Below are 24,827 nucleotides of genomic sequence, written 5' to 3'. Positions count from 1 at the left end.
CTCCTCTATTTGTGCTTAAAAAGATCAAAAGGTTTTCACGCTCGGGGAGGTGGAACACGTAGAAAGTGACCACTCGTCTTAAAACCTGGATATCGCTGTCACACAGGTACCTGCTAATAAGCTCCGCCTTCATGGACGGTCTGTTACTACAGTAACCTCAGCAACCACGTTATTGGTCACATGATGTCATCAGAAAAAATAAAAAAATAAAAAAGCTCCAACAGCACAAACAGACCAGCTCAGGTGAAGCCTAGCAACACGTAGCAGCTACAGCCACCTGTCAGTCAAAGAGGCCACGCCCCTAATAAGGCAAACTTTAAGCCTTAATATGATTTAAACAGCAGAGTTATAAAAGTGTTCTTGTTAAAGAGGAAATCATCCAGAGACCAAACAGTGTGTCTGTGGGGACTCACTGCTGCCTCTGCTGGATGTTGCAGGAACTGCAGCGTTTGGTAGCTGCACAATGGCGGAGGCCCAAGGTCAGAGCCGCTAAAATAACTGTCCTGTCAGAATCTGATCAGCTGACTGCATTGATTATCCGGTGCTATGACAACCCAGCCTGTGACAGCGGCTGGTGGCTTTGACACAACATACAGAAATGTCACTGAATCAGTTTATTGACATGTTACACATTATTTTCATCCTGCTGCATCAAGAAAACCAAAGTCACAGACAGAACATGAAGGAAAAGCACTAAAAGCAGATTCAGACCACTAATAAGAAAAGAAGAAAATAAAAATGCCAAAAACGGAGAGACCCGCTGAACTGCACACACAGAGCCACATGTGGTTTTTGGATCTTTAGGTAATAAAAACCAGACGTTTGTGTGGGAGCTCTGCGAGGCTCAGTGCTCGAGGCGGCCCAGGAACCGCAGGTTGAGAATCTTGAGCTGGTCGTCCAGCTCCATGCGCACGATGCCGTCGTCTCCGTCGATGCTCAGAAGGATCCCCGTGGCCTCGCGGTCCTCTCCGAGAATCACCTTCACCTGAAACGGGGCACAGCGAACGCAGCGTTGAGCCTCACACGCGCTCTAAACGAACGATCTGCAGACAGCTGGACGCCAGAAACCGCGACTGTGGTTCTTACCTTGTTGTTTTTGGTGGGCGTGACCGGCTCCAGGTGATCGCTGCTGACGCTCACCACCTTCTCAGACTCCTGCATGAACACCGAGCACATCCCTCCCTACACACACACACACACACACACACACACACACGAAAAATATTCAAAGGAGCTGCTTTAAAATCAATTTCAGACCTAAACAAAGACACTGAATCCGTTTCATCTCCACCGCCACTCACGAAGCTGCGCTCGGCTGTAATGGTTACTGCACGCCGGCCAATCAGAAGCCTCAGACGGCCTGACATCACAAAGGAGCTAAAGGTGCACATGTCTGTGCTCCTGTCCACACGTAAGCAGAGTTTGAGGCCAAAGCTGTCTGTGCGCTAAACGGTGAAATCCGTCAAACGCTTGAATGTTTCTGACTTTCGACAGTAACGGAGGCGTGTTCCTAAACACCGTGGGCGGGAGGCCAGAGGAACATCGCTGTCAGAGTTACTCAGAAATGATTCAGCTCCGCCTGTTGTGACAAACACGACTTCCTGAGTCAGGACTCGATATGGAACAGATTAACGCCTCCTGTGAAGAAACGCTTTCTTTTGTGTTTATAAAGGAGCATTTATGTTGATCCAGCGAGCCGCCATCCAACAGCAGCAGGAAGCAGGAAGCAGAACCAGATGGCTCTTAAGCTCTCGGCGAATTTGGAGACATTTCACAACTGTGATGCGGTTCTAAGCAGCAACATCTGCACGTCCCTAATAACACCTCAGATCGTTGTGTGCGAGAGCTGCGTCTCCGACTCCCAGAATAACATTTTTCACACATTTCACAACATTTTATGCTCGAGCGCAGCCAGATCTCCCAAAAAACATTTCTCAGTAATATCAGAGACTCGCAGGGAGCGAGGACGCCATCAGCGCTGCTGCGCGCCAAGTGTTCAGACTCACCGTGACGCTGCGGATGACCCCGGTCTGCCCCATCAGGTCCATGAACGAGTCCTTCACTCGGACCAGGATGTCTGTGGTCACCCAGTCGCTGCCGCCCTGCTCGATGTTGGAGCCTGGGGTGTGAGGGTTGTAGCCTCCAGGAGAGGGCGCTCCGGGCGTCATGGGACTGTAGCCCACGGGACTCGGACTGGGACTCGCCTGTGCAGATGACATGACGCAGACTGAGAACAAATTTCAGAAAAATCTAGACCTCCACAAACAGAAAGGTCCTAAAGCAGGAGTGGGCAACTCCAGGCCTCGAGGGCCGGTGTCCTGCAGGTTTTAGATCTCACCCTGAGTCAACACACCTGAATCACATGATTAGTTCATTACCAGGCCTCTGGAGAACGTTTAAAATCAGCTGTGTTGGATCGAGGACACATCTAAAACCTGTAGGACACCAGCCCTGAGGCCTGGAGTTGCCCGCCCTTCATCCAAACTCTGATTAACAAAAGAAATCTTAAAAAAAACATACAAAAAAAACCCAGAACACAAATATTCAGGGAAAGCCCGAGCAGCTCAGCGTCGTTGTCTACCTGGTAAGCCATGGGGGACGGCGTGGGGTGGTAGCTGGCTGGTGAGTGCGTATTCTGGTAGCCGACAGGTGAGGGCGCCACCTGGTGGTAGCTCTGAGGGCTGGGGCTGGGCTGGTAGGAGCCCTGAGGGGACGGGGCCGCATATGGAGAATACTGCTCTGTGTTATACCTGCACACAGAAACACAAATATACAAATCGAGAATCGAGGACCCAGATCAGCTATGTCGCTACGTCAGCTATGGAGGGGAGGGCGAGGGTGTGTTTCTGTGCCTTATACTCACATCGCGGGCGTGCCAGGTGTCTGAGGGTTGTACTGAGGGTTGACTTGTGGCGAGGGGACCTCGGGGTAACCCGGGGTCTGAGGGTTGGGGGTCGTCCCGTAGGCCTGAGGGGACGGAGAGGGTTCGTCATCGTAGCCGAAGTCGTAGTCTTCCTCATTTCTGAGAAGAAATAAATCACGTGTTAGACAGAAAGAAGAAAAAAAAAGAAGGGAACGCTGTGTTTACCGGTCACTGCGTCACCTGGACGGTGTGTTGGGGTTGCTGGGATCCCACGCTCCGCTCTGACCTGGAGTCCTGCTCCCATCATGCAGTGGGGTCTGAGATCCATAGTGGGGCGTACGGCTTCCTGTTAGGAGGCAAAAGATGCTGTGAGTTAGAGGCGAGAGCACTGTGCTGCTCACAGGTGAGGACAGTCACCTCTATGCTGATGACACAGTCATGACGCACGCCCACTCTACGGTCCAGTGTCAGCACCAGCTCCCCTTGTTTTAACGGGCACGTCGCATTTGGACGTAAGACGTACAAGTCGAAGCAACTTTATACGAGCACCAACAGTCAGCTGCGTTTAGCTTCAGACCCTCAGGTGACGAGTTAAAGGACCACCACCACCAGTTCAAACTAGAGGAGGTTACTGGTTAAACTTCAACTAAAGGCGGACCTCAGTTTAATCAGAGCCAGGCTCAGAGAAAAGTGAGGCGCTACTTTACAAACAATGAACTCATCCATTAATCATCAATATATTCACTGATGAACCAACAGCTCCGCCCACTGCTGTTCTTGCTCCCACCTGGTAACACAAACTGAATACTGATAACTAGGGATGGGTCCCGGTTCTGACATAAACAGTAGTAACCAGACCGAAAAGCAGCGCACATTTCGTTGCTTTTTTTCCTGAGCTGTGATAGACTTCTAGCCAATCATTTTACGTTTCCGAGGATAGTAGGCGGGGCCAGGTACGTACGTTCTTTTAGAGCAGAGCTACAGATTAAAAATGTCCAAGGCGAAGCGGTCAAAGTCTGGCTGTACTTCACAGCAAAAGATGCAAACTCAGCAGCAACAAGTGCTTTAAGCTGATACTGTGATACTGTCAAAGGAGGTAACACCTCGAATCCGATGAAACACCTGGCGACGCATAGCGTTTTTTTTAAAAGCCCAGAAATGCGCCGTATTTGATAGCTTGCTGCGAGACCTCACACCGAGCGCATCTACTGCGGGTGTGGTGCCTGTTATCGACCCGGAGTTAGCAACATCCCCCAAAAACCCGAAGAGGAGAGTCCTGGCCCCTAGCCCTGCCAGTGTAGCAGAAATGATGAGGATGATGATGCAGCAGCAGCCGTTCTTCTCTGCGTGAGTAGCTTCATGTTGTTGGTGTGTAATTTACGTTGAGTAGGCTAACCACGTTATTACATTAATGCATGTAAGGTGAACTAGCAAACACCATCATAGCTACATGCTGCTGTCTTCTTGTTTGATGGCAGATACTCCCTTCACCCTGGCCAAAAAGGCTAAAATGACCAAAGAAAAAGAGGGAAACAGCTGAACATGAGAGGTTTTTGGACAAAGTTTGTGTTTTTTCCATTGTTTAAGCACTGCTTCCAGCCAAGAGTGATACCATATATGCCCCATAGCTGCAGAAAAGGCTAACATTGTTATCTTTTTACAAAAAACAGCTGAACATGAGAGGTTTTTGGACCAATTTTGTGTTCTCCATTCTTTAAGCACCGTTTAAGCACCGGCACCGTTTCAAAAGTACCAGTTTGGCACCGGTATCAGATAAAACCTAAACGATACCCATCCCTAACGATAACACTGTAACACATCTGTTACAAAGAGAAGCAGAAATTCAATCGGAGGAACACAAACCCAAAAAACAAACACGTGCTTTTAGCCGATAGAGGACGACCAAACCGTGGCCTACCGTCGTGCAGCGGAGTCTGAGATCCATACATCGGTGTCCTGGAGCCGACGCCATACATGGGAGTCTGGGAGCCGTAAATGGGAGTACGTACATGGGTGGAGGTGAACCCACTGGGCCTCTTAGCTCCACCGCTGCAGAGAAGAAGGATCGGGGAGGGAATCATGAGCGTAAACAAACACAGCTGCTGCCAGCACGGAGAAAATGATTTCCTGTGTGTGTTAAGGACTCAGTGAAGATACGTACACGGTGGTTAATCGCTGTCGGTCCACAGAGATGGTCTGACAGGTGGAGTGCAGCTCCACCCTGGCCGTGGACTCGGTTGCATCCTTCACGACACCAATGTATCCTGGGGAAGGGAGGCAAAGCCATCAGCACCGACCCCCCCACCGGTCCCATCCTTCACACCGGTCCCCTCGGTCTTACCTTTGTAAGGACCCTGGGAGATACGGACCGTCTGACCAATCAGCTCGTTGTCTCTGCGTCCTCGGCCCCGCCCCATTCCTCCTCCGCCGCCTCCTCTCTGCTGAGCACCTGAAAGGCCACACCAGCACCTCCATCAGTCAGCGAATCATTTTGTTTCTTTCGCACCAGAGAAAGAAAAGCGCGCCGACTCGTCAGCATCAGTAACCTGATCACAGACAGTCGAACAGGTCGGTCTCTGCTTCCCTCAACATTTCTTCTAATCAGAGACAGAAAAAACAAAACGAACGGTCTCTGTTTTTGCACGTTCATCACAAAGACAAGTTTTAATTGCTTGTTTTCCTTCCATGACATTGAAACAGAGCCACACGCCTCCACGTTCCTGAAAAGTTCCTCTGGAAGTTATGAGATTAAAACATCTTTGACCCCCAGAGAGCTGGACGACCCCTCTGGCTCCAGACGGACGTGAAAAAACAAATGTGTCAGTAAACCGGAGGCGCCTCAGAGACGAGACGTCTGTGCACAGGAAGAACCGAGGTACGAATAAATCCCACCTGTCAGAGGTAGTAAGCGAGAGACCTGCAACATCATCACGCCAAGTCTGGAAGTGCCTGGGAAATCCCCAAATCTTAATGTGATCGATCAAGAGATGATGACTCTTTCTATAAATCTGGTTCAGAAACAGTGACAGCGTTTGAAACGCTTCTGATTGTACAGGAAGAATGAATCTGGCTAAGCTGAACTAAGAACCTCCAATTAATCGCTCGATCGATCGAAATCAGGGAATCTGGATGTCAGTGCGGCTGCGGTCGCAAACAAAGCCAGATATACGCTTTGTTCTCTCGAGTGAAAAACCTTTGGCTGACTTATTTTCATCCCCTCATTGTGTTTTCCAAAGAGCGGCACCCCCGTCGTTAAGCTGCTGTGTGTTTCCAGCACTCACCTCCTCCGCCGTGGTGCACGGGGCTGCTGATGCGAGGGCTCATCGGTGCGAATCCTCCCACTGTGAAGTTGGTCACGTCTCTGGGCTAAAACACACAAACAGTCAAATTGTTCAAGCTCGACATGCTACAAGAAATCTGACGAATCCTTTTCTCTGCTGCGCATGAAACGCTGGGCGAGTCGGTCCAGTGAAAGTGCGGCTCGCTCTGCAGAGGTCCAGGATGGCTCTGCTTTACACATTTGGAAGAGAACTGGCACCTCGAAGCCGTGTCGGCAGGCGCGCTCGGGGGATTGAATCGGTTTCATGAGGTGGGGAGACGGGTGCAGCGTCTCCGAGTGGCGTGAGGAAGCAAACCCGTCCACTACGACCCGACCCTCATCGTCAGAAAGAGGCCTGCTGCCACTGCTCTCATGCTGACAGACTCATTAAAGACAGGCTGAGCTTCCCAGCACATGGCAGTAATTCTTCCACATATTCACACGGAAAGCTTTTCCTGGGTTTGATATTGTTGATGAAGCCCCTCCACGTTTCACCCCCACAGCCCAAACACTGTTATACAACCCTGGACGCGCCTCAGAGCTGCTTCACACTCAAAACACATTTTTATTCAAGTTGCCAAGGACGACGCTGAGAAATGCTCTCAGTCCGGTTGCCCTGCAGCCACCGAGAGATCTCACACGGTTATGTGAGATATTAGAGGGCCTGGAAAAGCAGACGGTTTAATTTTCAGGCACAACAAAGAAGAAGCGAGCATGAGGTGCTGACCTTGGACCCGCCCGCCAGCACCAGGTGTCTGGTCTTGCAGACGAACATTCCTCCGTTCTCAACCAGCTTCTTACAGTGGAGGAAAGCGAAGCCTCGGAACAGGTGACGGATCTCGCCTTCCCGGCCCTGCAGGAGGAAACACGCGAGCGTTAAAGGCTTCTGCCCGCAGAGGAGTTCAGCTCTGACCCTCGAGCGGACAGCGACGCCGACAGCAGCCTCGCGTGAGTTCAAGTCTGCCATTAAACGTCACGTCGACAGAAATATTTAGCTGTGGGTGAAGTCGCGCTTACAGAATGCGGCCCGTCGATGACTTTGACGATGTCCTTCACGTGGATGCTGTTCTGCTCCGAGTCCAGCGCCACGGCGAAGCGGTTGTCCTTCCTGCGGTTCACCGCCTGGTGGCGCACGGTCATCACCTTCCCGTGCATGTTCAGCACCTGAAAGACAAAGAAGGCGTTTGTTAATCGTCGATCAACCGCCGCGCTTTCTGCGCTTCCCGGAGCGGACTATTACCTGGAATGTCTCCCTCTCCAGCCGAACAATAACGCCGACCGTCTGCGGGTCCAGCTGCACCAGCTCGCCCCATTCGTGCTGCCCGCCTACATCGACGCCGGACGCGGTCTCAGAGCAGAGCTGCAGGTCTCTGGGCAGCACTTTCAGCTGCAGACAGGAAGAGCGGATTTGTGATCACAGTCATGTTAGCATTTTATTAAAACGGTTTCATTCCCCACAGCGATAAGCCAGTGCTGGGCTGTCACCACACCACACTGTTATGACTACAGAGTCATTAAACGCCGTGTCACGACATCCAGCTTCAACTCGGCTCAACGCGCTTTTCCTTAGAAATCAGAGGACCGTGGGATCCAGGAGCTGGAGCCGGACTCCCAGCTGAAGGCTCTGCCTCCCATTCTCAGGAAGAACAAAGACGGGGTTGGATGGTTTAGTCTCTCCTTCGATTCAATGAGGAGAGCAAAGAGATTTGGTACCAACTCAGCAGCACATAAAGCATTCAGGGACCAGCGTTAGTCTGAACCCCGAAAACGAGAATCTGAGGTTCGTCCTCCAGCGGGTGAGCAGCCCCTCAGACTCCTGTGCCGGCGAGCAGTTTAAGGACTTCATGAGACACGACACACATGAAGAGTTCAAAGACAAAACTGTCAAAGCATCAGAACAAAATGAATCTCAGGAGGTGAGAGAGAAAACAAACAGAGTTATGATATCAAGTATTCACTGAGATCTCTCCAAATCCTCCCCACAGGGACTTTCCATGTGTTCAAGCTGTCAGTCGCAGGCTTGTTGCTTCCATAAAGAGACGCCTCTTCCAGTAAATCAGTGGGAGCTGCCAAACTGTTCTGTAGCAGCACGGAGCTGTCCCACTCTGCGCCTCAACTTTTCAAATCAAGCCCGAACCCTCATTTAACAACATCTGATTTTCCACTAGAGGACTCGAATGACCCGAGGCTTGGCAGAGGGGGACGGTGGAGGGTGAGGAACGGTGGGTGGAGACACTGCAAACCTCTTACCTCGTGCATGGTGAGGTCGGAGAACAGGATGACAAAGTTCTCCTCCACTCTGACGATGAGGCCGGTGTCGCCCTCGTATCGCCCGGCGATCACCTTCACGTGGTCGCCCATCCGGAAATATTTTCTCACCTCGTGAGCCGGGAACTCCAGAGGGTCCTGCACGGAGCACACACAGGACAGAGGGCAGGGCAACGGGAATATGTACAGTTACACCAGATAATGCTGCGTTACAGTAAGTCCCGCCCCCTCTACTCCTGTGCAATGAGGAGGCGTGGCTCTGAACGAATAACCAATCAAAAGGTTAAAGTTATGACTCCTGTGTCCTGTGTGCAGGATTGTGTGCGTACCTTCAGGTCCTCGTGCTTGGGCATGATGGTGATCTTGTTGCCGTCCACGCTGAGGATCTTTCCCTGCAGGTTGATCAGCTCGCCCTCACACACCTCCACGTTGTCGCCGGCCTGCAGGTTGTGCTCACGCTCCTTACCTGAGCGCACACACAGATTCAAACTGAAGCTTCGTCGTAAACACGAGTTCATGTTCTCCACGTAGCGGGTTATAAACCAACTGTTTAAGTTGAAAGAACAGGTGTCACCAACAGTAACAGTTCTGTTTAAATCCATGAAAACTGAACAACTGCAAGTAAAACTGGGACCCAGACATGAATTAATGACAGAGCTGATTAAAAACATCACGATTCGTTGTGCTGTAAAAACTGAGCTGCTGCTGGCTCAGCGGGCAGGAGAACGTCGTTTAGCAGCAGCGATTGTTTCTGTAACTTTATCCGTCTCGCTGTGCTTACGACAGGATCGGCCGACTGCGGTGAATTCGCCACAGCGGCTCCTTTTCAGCTGTGCTGCCGCGCTCAGGATCATCGTCCCGCTTTGGGACGTCCCACGCTGTAACCGTGGGCCCGACGGCCTCGCAGACAGCAGGTTTCACAGGACTGCAGATTTACAGAAAGACTCGTACCCGACTCTGTGACCACCTCCAGGTCGATTCCTTCCGGCTGGTCTTCAAACTTCTCCAGCTCTGACAGCGTGGGCTTCACTCCGTCTGTGATCTACAACAAACACGCCAAAATGACGTCACGATCGTTTTAACTTTGGATCAAAATCGGGGCATAAACTGTGGTAAAGAGCAAACATTAGCTTCTCCTCAGTTTAATTTCATTTATTATCTTGGCCAAAAATAAACCTCTCTAAGAAACGGCAGCTGTTTGTGTGAGGTTCAAAGAGCTCAGCTGTGCAGTGGTTAGGGGCTTGGCGGTCTTAAACAAACATGCTGCTGCCTCACACTGAGCTTCACAGAGGGAAAAATCACACATAACAGAGTGCTTCATGTAGACTTTGTGAGGACGAGGAGTGAGATCTGCAGTGAGCATGTTTCAAGCTGTTTGCATATAAAGTTTGGACTGTGCATCACTGCAGCAGGCGGACTGGCCCGTTTCCTCTGCAACTCTCACTCTCTCATTTAAACGAGCTCCAGGTTCACAGTAACAGTGAGTCTGTGAAGAGTCTTCCTCACCACAGCGGACATGGCGAAGCTCTTGAAGAGGAATCCTTTGCGGCTGTAACGGTTTCCCTCAAAGATCATGAAGTCTCCGTCATGGCTGACCTCTCCTCCCAGAGACCTGAGGAGTGAAAACCACAGAGTGTCATCACGCTGCTGCCTCAGCGAGGAACCCCAGCATGCTCGAGGCCGGACAGGCCGTTACCTGATCTTCTCAGCATCAAACAGCCTCTGTGGAGGCCTCTTGAACTTCTTCCTCTTGGCAAACCAGTCTTTCTGTAACACACACACACACACACACACACACACAGTTACGCATCAGAGCAGCGACTCGAGTGGAGAAAAGACCTTCGAGTTTGACCTACCAGGCTCATCTTGGCCTTTATGCGGTCCAGGTCTATCCGAGGGATCATCTTCAGGGAGATGGTGTTCTGGCTCGGCTCCACGTAGTCCACCTGGAGAACAGAGACGTGACGTTTACGCTCACGGAGCAGCTTACGTTCCTCCGCTCTCGAGCTTAAACTTTAGCTTTTGTTTCTCAGGAAGTGGGGAAGAGGTGCTGGTTAGCCACATGACCGTAAGCAGCTGTTTACCAGCTTCAGCCACACATGGCTCCGAGTTCACACAGCGATCATTTTACGGCTGAACGAAGTGGAATTTTATCAGAGGACGTGTTTGTGAGAGGAATCGGGAGGTGAAGGGAAGCAGACTGGAAAACGGCTGGAGGGTAAAGCCTTGTTTGCTTGGCACAGCGGAGCAGCTGTAACTGTGGTGATGGGGAACAGTAAACAGCTCCGCCCTTTCTCAATTCTCAAGTACGGACTCGTGATTTGTACACATCCGGGAATTTTTCGCGTTCTCGGCTTGATGCGTACTTTGAATTGGAACAGTACTTTGTCTCCGACTGATGACGTATCACGAGTACACGAGAATGCACAAGTATGCGTATTGAGACAGGCCCCTCCTCCTGCTGGGCTGAAGCTGGCACCCTGGAACATGTGACCTTTAACCCCCAGGAGAGCGCTCGGACTACGTAAACATCGGTAAACATGATTTGAAATCTGACGAGTGAAAACGCCCCCCCCCCTCTGAGCACCTGAGCGATGTCGTCCTTGTACAGGCCCCGCTTCAGCCTGACCCACGACTTGGGCTTCAGGTTGGTGACCTCCTTGACGACCTTCAGCACGTCCGTCATCTCCTTGATGGGGACCATCTGCTGGTTCCAGAAGCCCATCCTCAGGTTGCCGATGCCCTCGATGGCGGCCTTGACGTGCGTCTGCTTGTACGACTCCACGTAGATGTAGCCCTTCACGTGATCCGGGGCCACCACGGACTTGATCTGCAGAGGCTGCGGGTGGAGGAGAGGAAGATCAGCAGGTCAAAACCCAAACTAGGAAAATCAGCTGCGACCTTTGACCTCAGAAACTTTGTGTCATTGGTTATTTCTCTCTAAGCGAGGATCCATTCAGGTCACCGGTTCTTTTTGTTGTAGATGTAATAAAAACTTGGGCCTGTATCAGGTTAAAACCCTCCGTCCTGCTGTCCTGCATCAGCAGCGCAGAGAAAACTTCCAGCCAATCAGAGGCGAGTTCTTACCGTGTCAGTGAACTGGTAGGCGATGAACTTCCTCATCAGTGCGATGGCGGTCGCCCTCTCCTCTCCGATCTGCAGAGACAGGAAGCATCATAAAGGTGTGCATCCTCCCGGTGTGTGTGTGTGTGTGTGTGTGTGTGTGTGTGTGTGTGTGTGTGTGTGTGTGTGTGTGTGTGTGTGTGTGTGTGTACCTTGCACTTGACTGTCCACAGGTTGGGGTCCCTGATGGGGACAAACACACATTAAACCACTGTAATAATGTCAGCGAAGTCTGGAAGCTGATTGGTGGATCAGTGTTTACATACTTGACTCCAGGAAGAAGCTGCTGCTGGGTGATGTCATCGGAAAGCTCCTCGGACCCTCCAGAGTAACTGCGCACCACAGAAGAAGAAAAAGCAACAGTTTTGGTGGTCTGTCACAGTCTGTGTGGGAAACAGTTCGTCCAGCTCGCCATCGCGCGACTAAGAATCATGTGACGTCATTAAAGTAACCGACGCTGGCAGCTCAGCGTGTCGTGGTGTCTGAGGCAGAGGAGCCCAACCTGCAGGAGGAAGGACAAAGGTACTCACTGCTCCCCTCCGGACGACTTGGCGTACTTCCTCATGTAGTACTCGCCCAGCGCCTCCTCCCTGGAGTCTCTGCAACACAAAGACAAACTCAATGTTCACGTGTGAGCTGTGAAGTGTGCCGTCAAACTGAAGCTGAGAATCTCAGTGACACGTTATTCTGTTTAAAAACGCAGGCCGGGAAAAATTCCTCTTTTGTGTTTTCAGCTGGTCTGGTTGGACGGCGCTTTTAAATAATAGCTAGCTTTTATTTTACTTGAAAGGATAAAGGTTTCAGCTGAATGGAGCTGTGCAGGGTAAATCATTCCCTGTATGAAGACGGGGCTCAGTACAAAGTAAACCACAGAGTCTGCGTGTTACCTGCAGTGAATGGTGGACGGCCACGCCCCCAATCAGACCGAACAGGGGAGTGACCCACAGGCTGAGAGTTTCCCATCAGCAGATGGTAAATGGTAAATGGCCTGTATTTCTATAGCGCTTTACTAGTCCCTAAGGACCCCAAAGCGCTTTACACAACCAGTCCTCCACCCATTCACACACACATTCACACACTGGTGATGGCAGCTACATTGTAGCCACAGCCACCCTGGGGCGCACTGACAGAGGCGAGGCTGCCGTACACTGGCGCCACCGGGCCCTCTGACCACCACCAGTAGGCAACGGGTGAAGTGTCTTGCCCAAGGACACAACGACCGAGACTGTCCAAGCCGGGGTTCGAACCGGCAACCTTCCGATTACAAGGCGAACTCCCAACTCTTGAGCCACAATCGCCCCAGATCAAACTGTGGCTTTCAGTCCATTCCTAATAAAAACCCTCCGACTTTTATTTTGGCGGTCAAAAACAAAAGCTTTACCTCCAGAGGTTCTGCAGCCGCCGGGATCCAGAGTGATCCTCATCCAGAACCACGTGGTCGATGTTTGACACTGAAGGCGAGAAGAGACGGTTTGTTTCCAGTCCAGTGAACTGAAGCGTATTCGACAGTTATGACATGAAAAACTTACCTTCAGCCTCCTCTGCTCAGGACCGCCCGGAGAGGAAGAGGAGTGAAAAAGGAGACGGAGGGGGAGGAAGGACAGGAGACAAACCCAAAAGGAAGGGAGAAAGTGTAAGGAGCCAAAAGACAGTGAGTCAGGCAACAGCAACACAAAGCATGATGGGAAAAATACACAAACAACAACACTGTGATTATCGGTGACGTGCAGCACGGGGGAGCATGGAGACGTGATGTGGTTCAGGAGGAAGTACAGCAGAAACACAGCGCCGCTGTCAGCCAATCACATCAGGCGCGAAGGTACCCGCTCACCCAGTCTCGTTTAAATAAAGTTAGAAACAAGCAGCGGGGTCGACTCGAGCATCGGCGGTGAAGTGACGTCACCTCGCTCAGATCAGAGAGGCGAGCGCACGGTACGACCCGTTTAAGCTAGCCGTGGCGCTCACTGCCGCTAACCGCAGGGTTGGGCCCAAAACACGGGTTTACGGCCGACTCTGAGACGTCAGCGTCACCGAAGGAGCTCACAGATCAGAGTCGTTGGTTGTGATGATGTCACAGCTGGGTCACGTGTCAGCCAATGCAGTGGCGCTAAGCTAAGGTCAACACGACGGCGTAAACATCCTGCATCTACATATCGGTTACCCGGGCAACCGGCACAACGGCTTTGCTTTAGACGCAGCTTTTTGCTTCGATTCTGTTTCTACTGTACATCCACCTTCAGCAAAGCTACACCACCATTATCATCATCAGCATCATCACAAAAGCTCCACCCACATTGGTTAGTGTGTAAACTGAAATCATGGCAGCTCCGTCAGGTAGCAGGTTCAGGCAAATGGTCACACTTGGTTCTCTGAGAGCCGTCTTAGGTTCAAACATCAATTTAAAGAGTTTCTACTTTCTTTAATCTGCTGTTTGGCGTTTTTTGCTCAACGAGCCAGTCATGGATTTGCCCTCGGTGCTTCCTCGCGTTACGCCACACACTCACGAATGCAGCAATGCTGAGATGAGGTGTGGGGGTGGGGTTAATACACTCAGGGACGTGGATTTAATCAAATGGATGGGGCTGGAATCCTATTTACAGCATGGGCATCGATGGAAAACATCAGAGCGTCGGGAGCAGATTTACCGTTAACTGGAGGCCGCATGCACGACAGAGGAGCCGGCAAGACAGAGAGAGCAGAGTCAGAAAACAGCCTGCACACATGGACATCACACTGTAAGAGCGCCACTTCCTACTGACACATGTGAGGGTCCTGCCCGTGGTTCGGTTCGTGTTGACGCGAGTACTGACAAAGTTCTGGACGGATCTGCGCCCCGAATAAGAAGCGGCTCAATGTTTCCCACCGCATCCTCACAGACACAGTAATCAGGAAACGTTTTGATGTCATCGGCGTTCTTCCAGGTTCTACACATCCAGGGCCCTTCATCAACACTGGATCAATCTGACTTTCCTTCTCCTTCACTCAGCACACGGCTGCTGTGACGACGGACGTCTGACGTGAAACAGCGAGTGTGAGGAAAAAGCTGCTCGTTAGCGACGAGCCATTTCGGCAGCCGATAGCTGGAAAAAAACGATTAACGACCTCGGCGGCCAGCAGCCGACCGGCACGACTGGTCCGCCTCAGCTTTGGTGATTCGAACTCTGGTATAAAAAGTCATGCGGATTGGACCACACGTGGCGGGTCGAGTGCGGCCCGCAGCGCTCTGTAAGCCCTGAAAAATCTGATCAAACATCCAGCTGCTCCTGGGTCTGTTCCTCTGCATCGCACACATTAAACTGAAATGATGACACGTCACATGATCCGAGGCTGACAGCTGATTGGAGAACAAACACAGATTTGGTCTTTGGGCGTACATTTGGTTTGGTTGCTGTTTTTAAACAAGCTTAAAGGACTTTTCCAGTAAAACAGTGATGGTCGAGAAATATGGAGCCAATTTTCAGCGAGCGTCTCTCTGGTGAACAGACCAGGATAAATATTTAAGGAGTTGATTGTGGTGTTTCTGCACATTTCAGCTCATTAACTGCAGATCACACGCTCGCTGTCTTCCTGCTGAGTGTTGCCACATGTTTGGCTTTCTTCATCCAGCTAATGTGCAACTTTGTTTCTCTCCTGCTGGTTACTGCAAACTGCCCAGGAGTCACACTGTGGGCCTGACGTGACTGTTGTCACTAGAAGCCTTAATTTGTGTTGAACTGGGGGGGGGGCCTGGGGCTGCAGGCCCGAGCGTTCGCAGCTCCTCGGTTAAAACTTCGGTCGACGGGGAAGAAGGACTCACACTAACTTAACCCAGAGCTTCACGGGAGAGCGGACAATCACCGCAAACAACCGCTGCCAGCAGCTTGCAATGATCCGAGTCGGCGACACGAATGTTGGCAGTGGGCACTGCTTCTATTCTGCTTCTACTCCTGGATCGGGTGAGGGCCGCTCAGCACCTCCGTCTTGGTGCAGCTAAACTGTCGTCCTGCACCGACCACGCCGTGGAGCAATTTCTGAATCTGCTCCACGTCTCGGAGGCTCGGGCTGGAGTTAATTTGATGTTCTGTGTAGACGGCAACAGATTTGTGATTTTCAGCTATTTGCTCGTGGAGGTTCACGTAACTGCCAACCTGTTCCGCTCAGTCACAAACACACCGCAGCTCACTGCCATTTTAGCGCCGCCCTGATGCACTGAAGTCGCTTTGAAGACGGGCTACAACTAACGCGGGCCTCGTCCCGCTCCTCAAAGCAGCGACATCACAATAGTTTTGGTTGTGAACACCGATCGGACTCTTTGAACGTCAGTGTGCGAAACACGGACTTTAATAAGAACCGGCAGAAAAACAAAAGCGATGCGTCCGGAGGCGGGATGGCGACGGCTCCCCGGCTCAATCACAAACGTGAAATGAGCTGAGGTTACACCTCAGCAGGTGTGCTGTCAGCAGACTGGGATCGTGTAGCACGTTCAGTAATCTGTTCACTAGTTTAATGGATGAAACCAGTTTGTGCAACGTGATTAAACAGACACGATCCGTCAGTCGGAGCCTCGGGATCGAGTCTGGAGTTTAGAATCAATCTCATGCTGCAGGATTCCTAACAGCTCTCATCTTCATTTTCTTACCTTTCTCCAAAATATCCTCGGCTCCGTCCTCCCACTGATCCTCGTCCTCGTACTCATCGTCCACATCTGGACAGACAAACACAGGGTCAGACGTGCATCATCATCACGAGGAGTCTGAGAGATCGTCGTCTGTTCACACCAGCTTCATCCAGGATGAACCCTCCGTGTCTCGGCTTCTTCCTCGGACGGTCGTCGTCGTCATCCTCCTCCTCTTCCTCGTCGTACTCCTCCTCATCCTCCAGGTCCTCCCCCTCCTCATCCGCTACCTTGTCACTGCCCACTGGGCTGCCCGTCTCCTCCTGGTGACACAACAACAAAAGCAGATGAAAATTAATCTCCTGCATCCCCTCTGGTCCCGCTGCGAGAGTCCGCTGCTTCTCCGCTTCTTCTGTTTTTCCAGGGATGGTTTATAAACACAGCCTCAGAGATCTGAGCCTCATCTGAGAACAGACCCTGCAAATTATTTTTTCACTCAGAAATTTGGTGCCATAAAGGCTGTTGGCCTATCGTCAGTCAAACGCATCTCTGATGAATAAATAAGTCAAATTTCCCGTCAGAGGGAGAAACTGCAATGACATTTGTATAGTAACATTTGCACATCCTTTACTTATCTGGGTAAAAAGTCTCATGAACGCTCAAGAGTTATATTCTAGAGTTTTGTCGAAGACGGCAGCTTTTACAGGAACATCACACACAAACGGGACATTTAATTTTACATTAAAATAAAAAGTCTTCGGTCATCAGTCTGACAGCATTTGCTTTTAAAGCAGTTGTACCGAAGTGTTCGAGCCCAAAGGCACAAACAGCAGGTAAGTATTTTAAAAAGCAGAATCAAAACACGGCGGTGGTGATGTCACTCAACTCCCTTTCCTGATGCTCTATAAAAACATTGCTTGTGGTAAGTCCAGTGTCTCCTTTATTTATCAGAAATGTTCTCTTTTAGTTCGAGTGGGTGTAAAGTACCTGTGGTCTGGTGCCACGCAGGGATTTTTCAAACCGTCACAGGTGTTACTTTCATTTTGAGTAAGAGCAGAGCCGTTACTGTGGGTGACACCACAGATGCCCGAGGGCAGAAAAACTTTATCAACAGTTATTTTACAATAAATATGAACATTTAATCCAAAGAATTCTACGTTTTTGGTCATTATTAACCCTCCTTTGGTCCGGTAGGAGGATCGTGACTCTTTGTGTCACTGGTGTTTTTGTGTGTTTCATATTTAACACCCTATTGTAGCAAAAACAGCTTCAAAAACATCACACGATCACACTTAACACACCAGCGTGAAAACAATAAAAGATCAGCTCCTGATTTGCTGCATTACATGTATTATTTTGCTGTGACTCAGGAAATAATAGTTCATAAAAGCCTTTAAAAATGCCACAGGAGTAACACCGGTGCCAAAAACACCAAAGCTCTTTAAGTCAATGTACAAAAAAGACTTTTTAAAAACATTAACCTCTGATTTATGTGAAGCCAACAAGTGACCACGTTATTAATACTCCATCTGTAGAATGAGCCCCAACATCTGAAGAGGACTGCGTGGATTATAACGTGGGCACAGAGGAGGTACAATAACTCACAGTCATAAAGTTACTTATAAAACTGGTTATTTACTCTATTTTATAGATAGTCCCGCCATAAATCCAGTCGACTGCAGCAAATTTACCGGATCAAATAAGACCAGTAGACAGAAGACACACATACACACACGACCGGGTTTGTTCCCATAAAGTTTCTTAGCTTTTTATTATAAATTGTGCCGTTTTTATGCAGGTCTGACTGCGTTCTTCCTCGGTATCCTGCCGCACATGTCGCAGCTGCGCTCTCCTCTCTGTTTACCTCCTGTTAGCACACGTAGCTTGCCGGCTAGCTCACCTCATTCTCCTCCACTTCCTCGGCCTCTCCATCGCTGCTGCGCTCGCTCTGGTTGTCGGAGAAGTCGCTGTCCTCGCTGTCGGACATCTCGTCTCTGCGGACAGAAGCACTTTCAGCAACGGAAAAATTCACAAAGCAGCTCGGTGAAGCTTGAATCGAAGTCCGGCTGCGCGGCCACAACAACCAGAAGGGCCCAGCAGGAGAGGCTAATGCATAGCACAGAGGCAGGGTCCAATAACCCCGTCAGCAGCTGCAGTCAGAGCTTAAATAACGAGCTCTGCGGGTCTTCCTTACCTGCTTCAACCAGAGGGAGCCGGTTTAATCCAGATCTTTGATGAATAAATATGAATATAAGCTTATTTCTGCCTCTCTGGTGATTCTTTGCGTATTCTCGGGGAACAGCGAGATTTCGGAAAGCTGCTCAAAAACTCTCGCGGGGTTTTGCACAATGGGTAGGTAAACGATGACGAGGTGCCACTCCGCCATGTTTTGAGAACACGTTTGTTTCTTCAATTTATCAAACGTCTAAAGTAAAAAACACACAGATAAATCATAAATATCAAAAAGTATACGTATATGTACATAAAAGTAAATTAACCAACACATATATCTTTAAGTTTTTCAGTTTAGAGACTAAGCTGTTTTATTAGAGAAAAGGCATAAAAAATATTTATTAAAAATAATTAAATAAATAAAAACTACAAAAAAGCAACACAAATTGTTAGAAATCATTTTGACAAATGAAGAGGACATGAATTTAAACTTGCTACAAAGAAAAACGGAAGAGGAAAAATACAACTACATACTATATATGATTGTTATTTGCCACAAATGATTATGGCAGCCTTAAAGGTACATTTTAGTAAATAGATCAACATTTAAAATATTTCCATTATTTAACTATGTATTTTTTAAAAACACTTCGGGTTCGTAATTTCTCCTCAGAGTGAATACCTCTTTTGTACAAATCTTTGTTACGTCCTCACGCAGGTACGCCGTTTTCTCCAAACCAGCCAATCACATGGCGCACTCCAAGGAGAGCCACAGTGCGCATGTCGTTGTCGCTGACCGGGTTGGAACGGCAGGTAGGTCCTCCAGGTTTCGCTCCTCTGTCGTTTCTGAGCCGAGCGGTGTTTTTTCCCGGAGATGAACAGCGTGGGGGAGGCCTGTACCGAGCTGAAGCGGGAGTACGACACCTGCTTCAACCGCTGGTTTGCCGAGAAGTTCCTGAAGGGCGACCGGAGCGGCGACCCGTGCACGGAGAGCTTCCGGAAGTACCAGCGCTGCGTGCAGGCGGCCATCAAGGAGAAGGAGATCCCCATCGACGGCGTGGACTTCATGGGGCCCAACAAGGACAAGCCTGAGAGCTGATGGAGGGCTGCTGGGGAAATCCTACAAATGTACGCCACACTGAGCGGGGTCCACGAGGCCCACCGAGCATGCGCAGGAGCGGACAAGCTGCTGTCTCTGGGGTTAGAGGGTGAAGCGGCCCCTGAAAGAGCCGTCTCGTTAATTTTAAGCTTTTCTCTTTTACCGCACAGCTCTGTTCGGACTTCGTTTCTCAGCAGAGACACTTACCGCCCAGTTTTCCTCCAGAGGGCCCAGAGAGCTGCTGTCAGCCCTGAAACTGAGCTAAAACTGTCTGAATCCAATTACTAACCAGCTAAAGCTCCTCCATGACGGCCTGTGTGCGCGTTATGAAGCGGTGGCAGCCTGTAGCTATAAATAGCTCTAAATAAGATGTGATGCTGAAAACTCTTCCGACTGATGTCATGTGTGCAAAACTCAATCTTGCATTGTACGAATGAATTAAAGGGAGCTCGGTGTTGGAGCAGGACACGTGCACATGGTGTGTTTTTACTCTCTCACGGGTCGACGTCTCTCTTTATGTTTCTGCAGGTTTTTCTTGATCATTCGGAGTATTTTCAGTGTTGAGAGCAGTTCTGTCTCATATTCTTGCATTTCAGCGACAGACGTTCAGGTTAAACACGACCAGAGTTCTGAATCGGCTCCTGCTTTGCACTGAAAGCGCTTCGTTCGCTCACATCCCGGTGGAGCTTAGACGTATCAAACCCCTGCCTGGTCCTGGGCTCGGTTTGTGAGGGGTGTACGACGGAGGGAGCTTAATGAGCTCATGAGGCAGAGTCAATGTTTTCAGTGCCCTGAAGGTGGCGCTATTTTCACCATGACAAATGCTTAGAGTTTGAGCTTAAAGTCAGCTGGGAGCACCACACCTACTGCATGCATCCAGCCAGTAACACCAGTAAATGAATGCAGCTGTCCAAACAGGTCATCTGCTGCCAAGATTCAGACTGATGCTACTAGAACACAAGAAAATGAATCAGTTTCATCTGCAGGCTGTTAATCAAGAAGAAGACTCGCTCATTAATTTCACTTTGGCTCGTCGGGCAACAAACTAGAATAGTTTACGTTGAGGCCGCGGGACAGAGAGCGTTAATGTTTAAATGTTTCCCAGCTGGAATGTTAGAGATAAACAGCAGCACTGAGTGCGCTCAGAGGTTCCATAAATGTAGTTATTGTAGTTCCTGCAGTGTGTCTGGTTATTACACCAGGATTTTCTGCACTATTACTCTGTGTGTGGTATTTCACTATAATGTTTGAGCATCTTTATACAACCCAAGTACAAAATAGTTAGCTGTTGTGTAAAATGGAAATAAAAGCAGTGCAGTGACTTCAAGTCTCAAACTGTATTTCATTCACAGTAGAACACAGAAACATATCAAACTGTGAACATAAACCATGGTGATAAAAATAGGAGCTCCTTGGGAACATGATGCAGCGACACGTCTGTAAAAGTAGGACAGGTCCATGTTTGCTCTCTAACACCAGTCTGATGCCAGCTGCTCAGCAGTTCTGGCTCTGCTTCGTCCTCTTGTTGCTTTCGTGATGCTCCAGATGTTGTCAGCTGGTCAGAGGTCTGGACTGCAGGCTCCTCTGCTCCGAAGCCGTGAGGCTGGAATAGAAGCAGTCTGCGGTTCAGCATCGTCCTGCTCAAACACAAAGGCCTTCCTGAGAAACATCAGCATGGAGCAGATGTTGCTCTTAAACCTGTTTATACCTTTCAGCACTGATGGAGCCTTTCCAGATGTGCCGGCTCTGAAAGTGTTCCACAGTTAACACAGTTTGTGTAGATTGGCGATTTTTCTGCTCATGAGTTGCAATATGATGCTTCCAGCTGTTTCTTCTTAACTGTCAGGTTCAGTCTGTCCAAGTGACACAGCATGTCGACCAAAAAGGCCAGATCCATAATCCACTTGAGGTCTGAGAGCTCGGGATAGTCCTTCTCTTCCATAAACAGTTTCACGGCATCCAAAAGCTCAAAGAAGCGAGAGAGTACCCGGCCTTTTGACAGCCACCTCACAGCGGCAGGTCACCTGGAAGCCCTTGGTCCAGCTCAGCGATGAGATTCTTGAATTGCCTGTGGTTAAGCGCATGTGTGCGGATATAGTTGACGATTTCCATCACAGGCTTCGTGACGTTATCTAAATTCAATGATTTAGACACGAGTTGCTCCATGTGGATGATGCAGTGGAAATTCCAAAAGTCAGGAATAGTTCGGTCAGCTTTGCACAGCCCCACAAGCCCGTTCACAGATCCCATCATGGCTGGTGCTCCATCCGTGGCGGTGCAGTTAATTTCGTTATGGGCAGATTTGCTTTTTCAAATGCAGCCATCATGGTTTCTTTCACATCTATGCCACGGGTTCTGTCTTTTAATGGCACAATATCCAGGAGCTCTTCTTTGATCACACAATCGTTTGACACAGACCCTAAAATATTGCCAACTGAGGCTTGTCTTCTATATCACAACTCTCATCCAATGCGACACTAAAATACTCACATGCTTGAAGGTCAGAGTGCAACTGTGATTTAATAGCCGTGTTAATGTCCGATATTCTGTGTTCAACAGTGTGGCGGGACAGTTGGACGTCTGATACCACGCGTTTTAATTTGTTGTTTTCAGGAGACAAGATTTCAACAAGGTCACTGAGGCATTTTTTAACGAACTCCCCTTCATTGTGTGGCTTTTTAGCCCGTGCAATGTTCCAAGCCAGCTGATAGGATGCGAGCGTTATGGTCTCTAACCCCACCTCCGAAGTGGCCCGAGCGAGCCCCAGGCTCCAGGCCCCGATAAGCGGCCGCCAAGGAGTGAGCCGGTGTGTACCTGGACGCCCACCCCCAGACACAAAGAACCACCAACGCACCGATGTCTGAGGGAGTCCGCCACTGGCAGGGGAAGTGGTGGTAGGGGGAGATAGGCCTCCAAACCTTGGAGGGCCTGAGATGTCCCCAGAGAGGTGGCGTCTGATACCCAACCTGACATATAGACACAGACATACAGGCACAGACACAAACATCCATTCCCACCCTCACGCTCTCATATGCACTCACTCCACACTCAACCAACGTGGAGACAGACATAAAGAGACGCTGTACACACGATCACACTCCCCAAGCGTACTCTACAAACCGGGTCTAGGTGCCCCCTGGGGGGGGAAACTGCACCCAGACCCAGGTGTTACCCTTTTCCCTGCGGTGGGGAGAGGCAGACCGCCCCGACTCCACAGCAGCAGGGAGGCCCCACACTCCAGACCGCAGTCGGACGGCCAACTCCTCCTCCCAGCACCCCCGCTCCAACAGGCAACAGAGAACGGGGGGTGTGAAGACTGCAAACCTCCCTCCACCCGCTCATATGTAGCGTTGATTCATGTGTGTTCATGTGTGTTGGACAGCATTTTTAGCCCCCCAGACACCCACCATACCCTCACCTCGGTGTCACACTCTGAAACGATGTCTAACACTTTGATTAGCTCTTTAAAGGAGTTTAGAGGAGCCAGCTGAGTTTGGCTGCAAAAGGACGCTCACCCACCGGAACCTGAACACGAGTAGAAGGTATCCACGAAAACAGACTTGAAAACAGGCCGTATCTTCTCTCAAACATTTAGTTTGTTAGCATCTGGTTTAAATAAGACTCTGAAGATAAAAACAAACCCGACGGTCTGTCAGTCTCAGGGGGTAGATGGTTTCCAGCTGTTCATACTAAAGTGCCTAAACTCCCAAATAGTGGAGTCGATCCAGTTAATGTACAATGGGATTATACTGACATCTGTCAGTGCGCCCCAGGGCGGCTGTGGCTACAACGTAGCTACCATCACCAGTGTGTGAATGGGTGGATGACTGGATGTGTGAAGCGCTTTGGGGTCCTAGTAAAGCGCTATACAAATACAGGCCATTTACCATTAATGGGAAGTGAACGGTTCTTCTAGACTAGCTCACAGCAGGCTCCCAAAAGTTCTCCAATTAGGAGAGAGTGGGCCATTAGAGTCAATGCTGATTGAGGATGAACTGAGGGGCTTCGTAGATATGATGCCAAGCTACACTAGAACACTCCAAGCTACGGTAACGTACGAGAGGCGGCTATGGAGATGCAGAGGAGGGGATACGATGTCCAGATCCCGGCGGCATCTGAGGAGGATGATGCGCTAAGCAGAAGGTGTCGAGAGTGGAAACGGGCCTCAATCTCCCATCGAGAGCAAATTTCTTCCCCGAGGCAGAGAGTTAAAAAAAAATTGGAGGAATTTCAGAGAAATGCTGATTAGTTCGGGGGATATCTTCCCCCTGTTACTGATCAGAAAATTATAGGCCTCTTAAATTCAAAGTTCTGGAGGAGCAACACCGGATGGAGGTAAATACGTTGGACTATAATTTGGGAACTACTTCTTCAGTTCTCAAATATTTCATAGGGCCCTCCTTTACGGAGGTTTTTTACCCTAGATCTACCAACGGGGTCATGGTGGGAGACAGTTTCTTCCTACTAATTGGGAGTCGCAAGTTTGTGTTTAATTTTTGTTTAATGTCTAGTAATATTGTTTTATTTTATTTTCTTAAACTAGAGGGGATGATCATTGCACACTGTACGAATTATGAGTGGTGTAGGTAAAATAAAAATTATTTCAATCAACATCAATGGTCTGGGGAATCCAGTTAAAAGGAGTAGATTGCTATCTAAATTGAAACGACACAAGGCACAGATTATATTCATTCAAGAAACTCATATGTCAAAAGAAGAACATGAAAAATTTAAAAAGCTTGGCTATGTAAATTCTTTTTATAGCTCATGTAAGAATAGCAGACGAAGAGGAGTTATAATTTTATTAGCTAACACGGTAAATTTCGAAAAGTTAGAGGAAATCTGTGACAAGGAGGGTAGATATGTTGCTGTCAAAGGGAGGATTAATAATGAAGTGGTGTCCCTGATAAATGTGTATGCCCCTCCAGAGGACAACTCAAAATTCTATCAAAAACTATCTGAAAAAATTATAAGCTTTAGTGAAGGGACCTTGATATGTGGGGGCGACTGGAACTGTATATTAAATCATACTAAAGATACTACAAGCAAAAAAAGACGCAAAGATAATAAATCTAAATCTCTTAACTCATTAATAAAGGAAGCGGATCTCTGTGATGTATGGAGAGAATTACACCCTCTGGAGAAGGATTATACCCATTTCTCAGCAGCCCATAAGGTTCACTCTAGGATAGATTTTTTTTTGATAAATAGAAGTGATAAACATAGAGTCACAGAATGCAATATCGGTATAGCCGACTTGTCGGATCACAACGCCATTCATTTGACCATTCACCTACATAATCAGAAAAAGAAATTATTATGGAAATTGAACATTGGTATTCTCAATAATGAATCTGAGGTAAAAGAGATCAAAAAAGAAATACAAACC

At 49.2% G+C, this 24,827-nt stretch overlaps 2 protein-coding genes across 3 annotated transcripts; one reads left to right on the top strand and one right to left on the bottom strand.

The window, feature by feature from the left end:
• Nucleotides 1-599: 599 nt before the first annotated feature.
• supt5h (SPT5 homolog, DSIF elongation factor subunit) lies at nt 600-18,518 on the bottom strand. Of its 2 annotated transcripts, XM_086262548.1 has the most exons (29): nt 18,362-18,518; nt 18,068-18,161; nt 16,331-16,490; nt 16,192-16,257; nt 12,955-13,024; nt 12,104-12,172; nt 11,840-11,905; nt 11,726-11,756; nt 11,538-11,606; nt 11,038-11,289; nt 10,307-10,396; nt 10,147-10,217; nt 9,957-10,062; nt 9,402-9,492; nt 8,780-8,916; nt 8,433-8,588; nt 7,423-7,569; nt 7,200-7,346; nt 6,910-7,035; nt 6,145-6,229; nt 5,205-5,312; nt 5,025-5,127; nt 4,782-4,912; nt 3,104-3,209; nt 2,864-3,022; nt 2,582-2,750; nt 2,007-2,204; nt 1,087-1,182; nt 600-985 (listed from the first exon to the last, which is right to left on the bottom strand). In XM_086262548.1, the coding sequence occupies exons 2-29, from the start codon at nt 18,152-18,154 to the stop codon at nt 845-847; spliced, it is 3,237 nt and encodes a 1,078-aa protein (XP_086118674.1). In that variant the 5' UTR covers nt 18,155-18,161; nt 18,362-18,518; the 3' UTR covers nt 600-844. The 2 variants fall into 2 exon arrangements, with proteins under 2 accessions (XP_086118674.1, XP_086118675.1); XM_086262549.1 differs by lacking the exons at nt 16,192-16,257; nt 16,331-16,490; nt 18,068-18,161; nt 18,362-18,518 and adding an exon at nt 13,103-16,170.
• A 577-nt stretch (nt 18,519-19,095) lies between these two features.
• triap1 (TP53 regulated inhibitor of apoptosis 1) lies at nt 19,096-19,910 on the top strand. Its single transcript, XM_086262551.1, has one exon. The coding sequence runs from the start codon at nt 19,214-19,216 to the stop codon at nt 19,436-19,438; it is 225 nt and encodes a 74-aa protein (XP_086118677.1). The 5' UTR covers nt 19,096-19,213; the 3' UTR covers nt 19,439-19,910.
• Nucleotides 19,911-24,827: the final 4,917 nt, after the last annotated feature.

The sequence above is a fragment of the Aulonocara sp. 'chitande type north' Nkhata Bay genome, linkage group LG14 (genome assembly GCF_057382095.1).
Source record: "Aulonocara sp. 'chitande type north' Nkhata Bay isolate Kocher_YH1m ecotype deep benthic linkage group LG14, A_spYH_male_GT1.1, whole genome shotgun sequence".
In the NCBI taxonomy this organism is placed as follows: domain Eukaryota; kingdom Metazoa; phylum Chordata; class Actinopteri; order Cichliformes; family Cichlidae; genus Aulonocara; species Aulonocara sp. 'chitande type north' Nkhata Bay.
The sequence above is the reverse complement of the archived record's forward strand: the minus strand, read 5'-3'. Positions and strand labels throughout refer to the sequence as shown.